The 11,715-nt window shown below is 41.8% G+C and overlaps 1 protein-coding gene across 1 annotated transcript; it reads right to left on the reverse strand.

The window, feature by feature from the left end:
• Positions 1-992: 992 nt before the first annotated feature.
• Positions 993-10,029, reverse strand: LOC120812823 (hyaluronan synthase 3-like). Its single transcript, XM_040169036.2, has 5 exons — positions 9,688-10,029; positions 3,824-3,917; positions 3,154-3,704; positions 2,342-2,443; positions 993-2,170 (listed from the first exon to the last, which is right to left on the reverse strand). Exons 2-5 carry the CDS (start codon positions 3,915-3,917, stop codon positions 1,241-1,243), a joined length of 1,677 nt encoding a protein of 558 aa, XP_040024970.2. The 5' UTR covers positions 9,688-10,029; the 3' UTR covers positions 993-1,240.
• Positions 10,030-11,715: the final 1,686 nt, after the last annotated feature.

Below are 11,715 nucleotides of genomic sequence, written 5' to 3' on the forward strand. Positions count from 1 at the left end.
ATGCAAACAGGTATTGGTGAATTTGGAGGAGTTTCCGAGGCATGCTGGGCTAAGTAACAAACCTAATGTAACACACTTATTCTTCTGCTCAGTATGGGATTTGAAATGGTAAATCCCTGAAGAGATATTACTTCATTTGAAAACGTAAATCCCTGAAGAGATATTACTTCCCGAGCATTAGGAGCTTATAGCAACCAACTTTTTGAAAGATACCCATATGGCATACTGTATGTATTTGCCAAAAATAGACATGTGAAAATCCTAACCGAATTTTCACTTAAATGTCTCAGCTAAAACTTGAAAATGGTCTATGTTTATTTTTAAACAGCATTAAAAGAGATTACTGTTTTGAAATGGGGTTCTATAAGGTTCAACATTCTGTTGATGGCTGTCAGCTCGCCCCTCGTTTAGAGAAACGGCCAAGAATATTCACGAGCAAAGTAATATCTGGCTGTGGACAGGGGCAGCACCAAAACCTATTCTAACCACCTACCAAGAAAAAAAGGACCAATCTCTGTTTAAGTGTATGCTGGAGAACGTTGGATTGCCTTATTGATTGCTGGCGTGACAACCGCTATTTAACTGTAGGGTAAGACACTAACAATGGATTAATACCTCATATAACCCCACTTCAAAACACCTTTTATACACACTGAGCTTAATTAAGAACTCAACATGCACAACAGTGTTTGAAGTTGTTTCTCTCTTTCTCTTACTCCTGGGTATTCTCTAACTTCGTATTTTTATAAAGAGTGGAGATGAATGCACAGTACTACATTTAAGATGAAACATTTCTACGATGTATTTTGTGCCGCCTAGAGCAAATTAGCTTGTATCATGCCCAGTCATTACCCTCTTCTTTTCTGGTGTAGAGGTGCTTGGACTTGGAAAATTACCTTGCAATCTATAGTCTATATAGATGTTTAGATGTGTCACATTTGACCCCATCTCGTCTCTATCAAAATGATGGACACAAAAAGTCTCAGTTTGTTCCTTTACCTACTTTATATTTATTGAAAGCACAGCACTGTACCTATTGCAAGCTCTCTGGATCCACTAATCACTGAGTCTCCCCCAACTGGAATGGATTCCAGATGCTCAGATTTCAGATTCACATCTTTTCAACATTCATGATGAAGATGTGATTGTGTTTGTGATTCACAGTTCATCAGTTTAGCAGTGCATTGGTACAGCCCCACTGCACTGAAACCCGGTGTCAATGTCCTACCTGGTAGCAGGTTTATGCTTCTGCATATGGCAGGTGATACTGTTCTTCCCGCTTGTTACACCGTTTGGCTACGATTGACAGGTAAAGAACCAGCAGAATGAGCCAGTAGCAGGCATAGAGTATTGTCCCTGCTATCAACAAGGCTTTCTCTCTCTCACTAAATGGCTCCTGTGTTTCACAGTAGATTGTATATGCCACCCCCCCGAAGAGCACCATAGCCCAGACTGTGACAGGTACAGTGCCAATGAAGTTTACCACGATCTTCCTGCGGCCTGAAGTGCCCCATCCAGCCTTGTTGATGGTGAGCAGGGCAAATATTTTGGCGGGGAGCAGGCTGGACATGTAAAGCAGAGAGTACAGGGACATGAAGATCATCACCAGACTGCCACGCAGGAAACAGGCGTAGGTGGCCTTCACCATCCCGACCAGTTGGACTGTTAATAAGAAAAGCAGGATGTTCCAAAGCCTTCCACGGTAGAAGAGATGGATGACGGTGGCAACCAAGAAGAAAGGGAAGAAGCCTGTGACCACGGACTCATAGGTCATCCAGAGGCTGTGCTTGTGGAACCACAGGGCGTTATACAGCCACTCGCGGAAATAAGACTTGCTCCATCGAGTCTGCTGGTTGAGCCAACGCAGATACTGGGTGGGTGTCTCAGTCTGGCAATGCGATCGTGCTGTGAATTTAGTCTTGTAGCCAAAGCTGAGCACCCGATTGGTGAGGTGGCGGTCATCACCGAAGCTGCACTTGGAGCCCAGGAAGGTCTGGTGATACCAGGGTTCCAGGAAGCGCTGGAGCAAAGAGTTCCTATACATCCCCAGAGGCCCGCTGATACACTGGACACACCCAAAGTAGGACTGGCAGGCCCGCTCGATGTTGAAAGCCATCCAGTAGCGTACGCTACTTAGGAAGGAGATCCAGGAGTCATATTTATTAAGAATCTGGAGGATAGGAAATGCAGAGAACATAGATCAACAATGGAGAAAAAGAAAAATGTACTGTCATGACAGTGATGAAGTGAGCTTACAAACACCTCGCTTGGCGACGAAAGATTTTTTAAGTTGACTTTCAAATAAAACATTTATAGTCCTCATCGTTGTGTTGTATTTTACCTGCACGTCTCCACCAACCCCTCCCACCATACGATCTTCCTCAAGGATCTTCAGCATTTCTATGGTGCATGCTGGGTCTAGAACAGTGTCTGAGTCACACACCTCAAAAAAGGACATAACAAGCACAGGTTTTCAATAACATACACATATACTTTCATTGGACAAGTTAAGGCTGCCAGTGTTGCATAACACAGAGGGAAATTCATTAGAGAAATGAGAAGCTGCTGACAGATCCCAGCACCTTCATTCTAACTAGACTGAACTTGGTCAGCTGCTGAAATGACCGTTGACCCACAGGAAGGGAAAAATAGTGCATGGACAGATCCCCAAATCACTTGCAATGTGGAGTGTGCAGATGAGTATAAATTGTCCTCTACTGATGGCTTTGTAATGTGATTATTGTTGTACACTGCTACATACAATTGGTTATCAATTTTAGGGCTTGCTGCCAAATTATACGGCTAACTAATACAGTAAAAACCTTTCTGGAACATGGAAAAAGTCAATGCAGCAGTACAATTGCAAAGGACAGACTTTTCAGCTGTTACAAACACAACAACAAAAAAACACCAATAACATTAAGATGACAAGCTTGTATGATGAATATTCTGTTCCAATCTGATCAAAACATTGAGCAGAGAAATGTCCTTCTTTATGCACTGACTCAGGTCTTAAAGAGTTCTTTCAGTCTTTCAGGTTTTCATGTAGCCATTTGGAATCGGGAAACCCTTGAATATAATAATGACGTAAAGTGGCCCTCTAAACTTTATTTAAAACTTCAAAACAGGCATACTATTTTCAGTGTGCCTTACCTGCAAATAATCCACACTGTCCCCAAGTGCTTTAAAGGCAGTGTACATGACCTCTCTTTTCCCTCCCCACTTCTGCATGATACAGGAGAAGCGGCAGCCTCTGACCAGCCGAGCCACTCGTGCTGCCTCCTCCATGTGCACTGTGCTCCTCCCGTCACCTCTGACTCCTCCACCTCCACTCCCGTCACTGTGGTAGTTTCCCTTCCACACCATCCTGCCAGCCTGGTCAGCCCCGCCCATCACCTCTAGGAAAATGTCATTCATGTAGCTGTCCTCTGGCCGGTTCCCATCCACTACCAGCACCACCTTCAGACCAGGGAAGGAGATTCGGCGGACGCTGCGAAGGCATTTCCTCAGGTAGTCTGGGTCCTCCTGGTAAGCAGCAATGCAGAGAGCCACGGACCTACGGAGGTGCTGTGGCTGGGAGGGGCTCCTCATCCGCCGATGCTCCAGGAAGGCAAAGAGGCTCTGGAGGAGGAGATGGAGGGAAAGGAAGGCCCCATAGAGGCCAAAAGAGACATGGTGCTGCTCAGTGTAGATGAACTGGTAGCCTTTATAGGGAAGAAAGCCAGTGGAGACAAACCATCACTTGTTATAATCACCATCATGGCCATCACTTGTTTTAATTATCATTTACATGTTTCTCTATGTGTATAATATTAAACGTAACCTGTAACATAGGCAAGCAGGATGGTAAAGAGAACCACCGCGGCAAAAAGGGTGGTGACCACAATGTTCAGCGCATTCCTGCAGCGAGAGGGCATCTGAAGGTGGAGAACGTGGGGTATGAGAAGGAGAACACAAATGAGAAGGAGGCAAAAGGTTTGTTGTATAGAAAGGGTGATATACTAAGGTGAATGAGAAGGCATTGTAGGCAGGAAAAGAGAAAAACTGCAAGTGAGCAAACTGCCTTTGAATAGACTTAACAGCAGTTGCAACCAAATGGGCTACTTACACGCGTGAGGAACTTGAGCATGTTATTCAATACGTTAAAGGGTAAATATCAACACAGGTCTGTTGTACAAGTCGGTCTGACACCATCTAAAATGTCCTGTTTCTTCTGGGAAACCTTTTTATTGACCAATGTCCGCTAAAAGGTACCAGCTGTCTGTCACAATGCAAGATAGCAATGCATTTGTGGGTGTCCATCCATCCATCCATTGTCAAACCGCTTATCCTGCACACAGGGTCGCGGGGAGGCTGGAGTCCATACCAGCCAACTTCGGGCGATAGACAGGGTACACCCTGGATTGGTCGCCAGCCAATCGCAGGGCTACACAGAGACATACAACCATTCACACTCACATTCACACATCTACGGGCAATTTAAAGTCCCCAATTAACCTGATCCCCAGAGCATGTCTTTGGACTGTGGGAGGAAGCCGGAGAACCCAGAGAGAACCCACGCAGACACGAAAGGCACACAGAAAGGCCACTGGGCGGGATCGAACCCAGGACCTTCTTGCTGTGAGGCAATAGTGCTAACCACCACGCCACCGTGCCGCCCGTGGGTGTGTGTGGTCCAAAATGGGTATTGGTAACTAATTAGTAATATGGGAATATACTCAAAAAGACAGAGTAAGTAACTCGTTAGTGATATAATCCCTTGCAGAAATAATCGCTCATCAAGTCATTTGTAGACAGCTTATCAGTTATTTTAAAAACGGCTCTCTAACCATACCTGATGTTAACATATGTAAACACAGAGTAACAAAATAACTACAACAGTCTATTGAACAGAACACTTAGTTTACGCACACAAGGTATCTATTAGATTATGATTAGCTACAGTCAAACTTAACATCAGTAACAGATATATAGTGATTTATAGGTTAGAAGCTAGGTACTGAATTTTAAAGTAATGCCCTATTATATTTTCATACTGGAATTACTCTCAATTATCAATCATGCCTTGTAAAAGACTTGGTTTTTCAGTTCAGCTGTATTTGCTGTAAAACATCATTAAAAAAACAAAAAACACAACAACAATTAACCTCACTGTGTAAGGACAACACAGAGGTAAAAACCTGAAATGTCCTGTAAGTACTATTACTATTGCTTATTATTATTGGTAACATTTTACCCAAAGAATTACATCTCCTCCCAAACCTCCAGCTCAGACCATTTCCCTAACTTCACATCATGTTCCCCTCTGCCACTCCTTTCTTCCCGGTCCCTGGGTTAATAGTTCTAATTAAAGGCCAGCCTGGGTTGGGCCAGTGATTGGGAACAGTTCTCCCTTTTCATTCATGAAATTATCTCCTGGCCTCCCTCACCCTCCACCCCCAACCCACCTGGCCAGGCCAAGGCAAGAGAGAATGACTGTTATTTATATCTCAGTCAGCTCTCTAGGACACACTGGCACAGACAGATTTATCCATCTCTCTTGAGTGGGTGTATAGATTTACATCCTGGCACTTGAGAGACACTCCATCTGACATCTAGGTTCTGACAAAAGGGGAGTTTTGGAAATAGAGGTTTTGGAAAACATACAAAGGATTTTCATTTTCATTTTCTGTTTGGGTTTGTCGAAATGTTGAAAAATCCATCCAATGACTAAAAGACTAACAAATTGTAGCACTTAAATTATACTTATAATGGCACTTATCTGTTACTGTCCTGTTAATTTATATTGCACACATTTAATTTAATTTAAGTTTTTCTTTCTTACAACCTGCTCAGTTTTGCACTTCCTGGGCTCCTTACCTCATTTCTGCCTTATCCTTACCTCATTTTTATTTTTATTTCATGTACATTTATGTAAATATTGTATTTTTATTTTTATTTTAAATTGGTCGGCATTCCAGAAAAGGCAAGCACAAGAATTTCAATACACAGGGCATGTGTAACTGACAATAAAAATCTTTTGAATCTATAGCAAATTGTAAATTGGCTTATTTGAGGAAATTGCACTTTCTTGTTTCTTGTTCTTCTGAGTTTGTATCCCTATGGTTGAATGCACTTATTGTAAGTCGCTTTGGATAAAAGTGTCAGCTAAATGACATGTGATGTAATCTAATGTAATGTAATAATTTAATGGGGTTACAAAGTTACAGGGTACATTTATTATCATTGTACAAAAGAGTTTGGCAATTAATCACAGTCACATTTAACTATAAAAGGAGAAAAAATAAGTATAAATTACTGTAGTTTATGTTGAGGGTTGAGAATTACGGTGTCTTACAGCTTAAGAACAAAAGCTGCAGGAGGGAGGTGTTTTCTGTCTTTCTTTTCAGATGAGAACGAGGTGGGCAGGCTGTGGCTGAGGTAGCTATTGTCATTTAATATTCTTCCAACCCCCACTTTTAAACCTTAGATTTTGGACCTCTGCATTTCTAAAATGCTGCATTGTGGTGATGACTCGAGAACCAGTTTCTCAAAGCACTTTATTCCAATGGGTGTGAGTGCTATGATGCACTAGTCATTTAGACTGGACACTGCACTATTTTTAGGCACAGAAATAATGGTGCATTCTTTAGAAATAAATAATTTCACCCAAATTACAGTTGTAGCTGGACTATGTGATCTGTTTTTATTTTCACAGCTATTGAAATCTTTTGAAAGACTCTGTCGGGAAGGGGTAGACAGAGGGCCACCACGTCAAATATTGCATTGCTTGTAATTATTTGATTTGTACATTTACTCTTGCCGCTGATGGCAACAGAAGAAGCTGAGGCAGCGTGGTCTTAACGTCCTGGGGGTACAGGCCAGTTGAAAAGCAGGCAGTAACATGGACTGTTTAAATACAAGGGTCTTAGTCACCAGAGGGACATGTTGGAAGGCGGGGGAGCTGGGATTAGCCTGGTGGCTATGTGGGGGAGGGAAGCAGTTACAATTAAAATATGTTTATATCAGCCTGAGTATCGTGGCTGCAGCTACTTGTTTTTTATATTTAAATATTACTGGGCATACGTTATTTGCAGAAATGTATCAACCATGTTTCTGTCGAATGAAACTGAGCTAAATTGATTTATTATTAATAAGATGATTTCTTCAGAAAATCTCTGATTTAAGGAAGGATGCTTCAAAAGCTGTCCAGGACCACCAGATCATCAGTTCACAAATAATCATGGATGCAGATAATTCCAAATATCCAAATTAAGAACAATATGTGGAGGCACAAATCAAAGGCTTCTCAGAAGATTTTTTCAAACAAAACATATTCATCAATTTAATGGTGATACTCCTAGTTGTAATGTGGCAGCATCCAAGCTAACTTAACTTAATGCCTGGGACTCCAGATGGGGAGGTTGGGAGTGTTACTGACTAAGGATTTTGGCTTCAGGGGAAAATAATAATTATTGGAAATATTACCTGAATTTTCCAGAACTAAGAGTATTTGTCCCTGATCCAAAATTGACTAAACCACAGTCTTTGTTTAGTCTAATAAAATATTTTTTACAATCAAATTGTTACAGGCCCGTTATGTATGTAACTCACATACACTATGGTGTATTTTGGTGTACAAAAGTATTATATACAATGGCTTATTGTAGAAAGATTACACATAGCGGCCACAGCTATGCTGTTGGTGAATGAGAAAAGGTACAGAAGGAAGTGAAGCCATGCATTGCTTATATGATACTTTTGTACTAGGACCTAAATATCTAAAACATAAACATAATCACTGCAGCATTATATCAATATGAGTGTGGAGGGTTATACCCAGGGATCATTGCTGCCTTACGACAGCTAAACAAAGGCTCATTGTCTCAACACTGAATTGGGGATCGCAGTGAACAGGGTTTTTGGACATAACTCAATAATTCATATTCGTTATGAGAATTTCCCTCAGAAGTCTAATTTCATAAAAAAAGAAAAACTTTCACTAATTGTTCTTGTTACTTGGAAAGAATAAGTTGTTTGATGAAAAATGCATTGTTTTGGGTCTTTTTTTAAAATGTAATTAGCATCACTATATCAGCTTCTACCATGAATATTTGTGCTTTCTCGCATCACAGGTTTCATAGATTGAGGTTAATCTGGTCCCTGGTCATGCCTCCTGACATGGTGGTTACATTTGATGGTGGTCTCATCTGATGGTGGTTATATCTGATGGGGGTTACATCTGATACCACAATGTTTACCATTTGGTTCTAAACTTTTCTTTCCTACAAATGTCACCGGGCTACCAAACAGAGGAGCATCTGCACTTGTTTTACGGTTCGCCATGTGAGGAAACATTCAATCGGCTATTTTTTAACTACCGTCTAGTATCAGCTCACCTCCCTTGGAACCATGACAACGGCGGTACCAAAAAATGTACCCGGTACAACTTTTGCTGATGAAGATGGTAGCCTTATCTCATCCAGTTATCAAAGCATTTTATTTACCTGAGAAAAGTAATTCTCCATAATTCCTATATATCCCATGACATGTTATGCACTTACTTTTGAACCCTTAAAAGAGCTAGGAGCAAGGGAAGGAAAATATATGGCTCCAAGAAACATTATTGTATATTTATTAATAGATTTCAGCCATGAGACCGCAACACGAAAACTGCATTTTCTTTTGAAAAGACTGGGCAAAAATTGACACAAGTGGCTGGCTTTTGAAAGAAAACGCATGAAAAGGAGAAATACCTTTAAGTAGGAAATCATACAAATTGTATGAGGACACGGTGCACCTGGTAACAAAGTGTTTACTTGTTGTACTTCTAGATGTAATAGTAAATTTCAGTGTGACAAAGTGATAAAGTTGGACATGACAAAATAAAGTCAGTTCCACAGTTATTTAAACTTTGCTGTTTGTACCAGACCAAGTGAGGCTGTCTACATCTATGAGTGAAATGAGCAAGAATGTGCTTCAGTGCTTGGAATTTAACTTTACATCATTAAAGAAGAATCATTTGTTATTTCGTGCCTCAAAAGTTACATGGTCTTGCAACTTTAAGATTATGCCATCGACTAATCTACCTTTTTGACACAAGCATAGTGTCTATGTAATTCATTCACCTTAAGTCTACTAAGTAAGAAAAAGCCAGCAGGTCTGGCATGGCAGTGATCCCATGGAAAGTCCAACGGGCCAGCGTTTTCTTTAGAGAAGGCCAAAGTTTCTGTCTACCGTCCACACAAACACACACACAGACACACACTTATTCTTCAACTATCACTCCGTCATTTTACAACGTCCCCGAGCAGTTGGCGAAAAAATGAGCAGCAGCTCATGGATTTCTTTAGTCGTGCCAAACTGATGGCTGACTTACTCACTCACAGAAATAGACACACACACAGTGTCAAGCAGAAAAAAATATTTTCTCTACCTCACATTGCAAACACACTCACCACACAAATCAGAACACATGCAGTCTTTGTATGGCATTTCCTGAACGTCACTTAATCATTTTTTTTTATGTTTCTAAAACCTTAACTACTTGCCAAACCTGAAGCGGATTTAAACCCTTTCCCTAGCATATCCTATCAAATTCGAATCCTAAACCCAAATGTAATTCCATAAGGAAGGATGTGTCTTATCGCTCTGTTTTCCTAATCATCAATTTAGTATCTTATTGCAAAACATATTTTAAAATCTTACCTTCCTGATCCAGTCGATCCTTGGCGTCTTTGTCTCCCACCAAGGACTCCCCCAGACCTCCGTCCGTTGAGCCGGGACGTCCAGCCTCTGCTCTCCTCAGCACAGCACTCTCCTTGTTCTGCACCCCTCCTTCTACTAGCTGCACCTGCCCCTCCTCTTCTTCCTCCCCCACCTCCTCCCTTGATCTCCCAGGACTGTCCCAGGGCACGAAGGCCCCAAACTGAGATGTGATCAGAGGTGCTCAGCAAGCAGCTGATGCTGGTGTAGTCTTGCGGCTGTAGCACACAGGTTGGGGGTGGTAGTCCATCCTTGTTCCTGATTTCCCCTATCAGCAAGGGGCCACTGCGAGGATGAAGGTGAAGATCGCATGAGGCATGATCGCAAGTCGGATTTGGTCTTTGCGCCCTGCAACAAATCATTAGCAGACTTCCTCACCTCCCGCCTCTTCTCCTTCTGCCCGTGCTGTAGTATCAACTCTTCTCTGCATCCCGTTTCCAGAAGAGCCCAAATGATTTTTCCTCCTCTTGTCCGCTGTCACTGCACTGTCCCGACACTATTAAGCTTCTCCTCTACATCTCCCCTCTCTGTTTCCTATAACCCCCCTTTCCTTGCCTCGCCCCCTCCCTTCCTTGGACACCCACAGCTAGCTCCCTATCCCTCTGCAATGCAGCCAGCAGTCTCCGACATGCCTTGGGACTGTTTGACCGGAGCCCCCTCTCTTCTTTCTCCACCTCTCCGCCTGACTCAAAGCATCCTTTATGGTCTTATTTATTTACCCTCCATCTCCTCTCCTTCACTGAAGCCATGCTGCTGACGTTCAGGTTCCATGGCTGGGGAGGCAGCCTCACACACACTGCATTACGCAATTTTACATTACAGGTCATTTTAGCTGACGCTTTTATCCAAAGCGACTTACCTTGCATTTTTAACCCATGCCCGGGGAGCAATTAGGAGTTAGGTGTCTTTCTCAGGGACACTTTGACATGAGACATGGAGCAGCCAGGGCTCGAACCGCCAACCTTGAGGTTCCCAGCGCACCCTCTCTATCCCTGCACCACATCGACCCAATTGAGTCTTTACATCACACTGCATTTCATTTATGTTAGTTGATAGAATGCATATTACAGAGAAACAGGCTCAAATTGTTCCACTCTATCACCTTACAAGTTGAGCATACCTGACAATACGTTCTCCTTTCTGGCTCCCTGACTGTATAACACACTTGAGTAAAAGTACTTACTGTTTCAGCCCTTGGGTTTTATCAGTCAAATGGGCCTTTGCTTCAGCACTGCAAAAGGCTTTGAAATATGCTTCTGCTGAGATAAACCTGACTCTTTCTTTACATTGAGGTTTGCAATAGGGCATGGTATCTTTTGGGAATGAGCAGAAATACCCCAGTACACCTAGTAGGGTCAACATTTTCCAAGACAAATGGTATCTGTAAATTATCCTATTTGTGCCCAAATCTAGGGGGGAAAAAATATTTCTATGGTTTTGTGTGAGTTCTTCAATACATAGTCAGGACTGCCTGCACAGGATAGCAGTGGCGCTATAGTCACTGCTAAGAGCACTATTTAGATGGATAGCGATTGTAAAAAGAAAGTCTCATTCTCTTTTGAGATGTTTTAGAAACAGGCTGTCTGAAATGTATTTATGTAAATAAGGGCAAATTAAATTGTTCACAGGATATCCAAGTCAAAACCATTTAGTCATGTTTATCATTTTTGTGAAATAGTCACTAGCGATAACAAATTCATATCCTAATAAATTAACTATATAAAAGAAGATATTAAGATATTTTCTTTTGAATTGTGGTCATGCAGTATTCACAAGGACTTTTTCCCATTTTGTACTGGTACACACTGGAATTCAAATCAACTTAAATAGACTTGCTCACCACAACATGCATAGTACTTCAAAGTTGCAAAATATCTTCTATTGTGACAAGCATTGAGAACAAAAAGGTTTATATCGGTTGGGTGTACAATTATTCACCCCTCCCCCCGAGTCAATACTTGGTAGAACCCC

The sequence above is a fragment of the Gasterosteus aculeatus genome, chromosome Y (genome assembly GCF_964276395.1).
Source record: "Gasterosteus aculeatus chromosome Y, fGasAcu3.hap1.1, whole genome shotgun sequence".
NCBI lineage: Eukaryota > Metazoa > Chordata > Actinopteri > Perciformes > Gasterosteidae > Gasterosteus > Gasterosteus aculeatus.

Excerpts from the sequence above, each read along its gene's own strand:
- LOC120812823 (XM_040169036.2), bottom strand. The coding sequence starts at position 3,917 with ATGCCCTCTCGCTGCAGGAATGCGCTGAACATTGTGGTCACCACCCTT. Across the intron at positions 3,705-3,823 it reads CCTGCTTGCCTATGTTACAG|GCTACCAGTTCATCTACACT; the intron begins GTTACGTTTAAT and ends TTCCCTATAAAG. Across the intron at positions 2,171-2,341 it reads GGGTTGGTGGAGACGTGCAG|ATTCTTAATAAATATGACTC; the intron begins GTAAAATACAAC and ends CCTATCCTCCAG.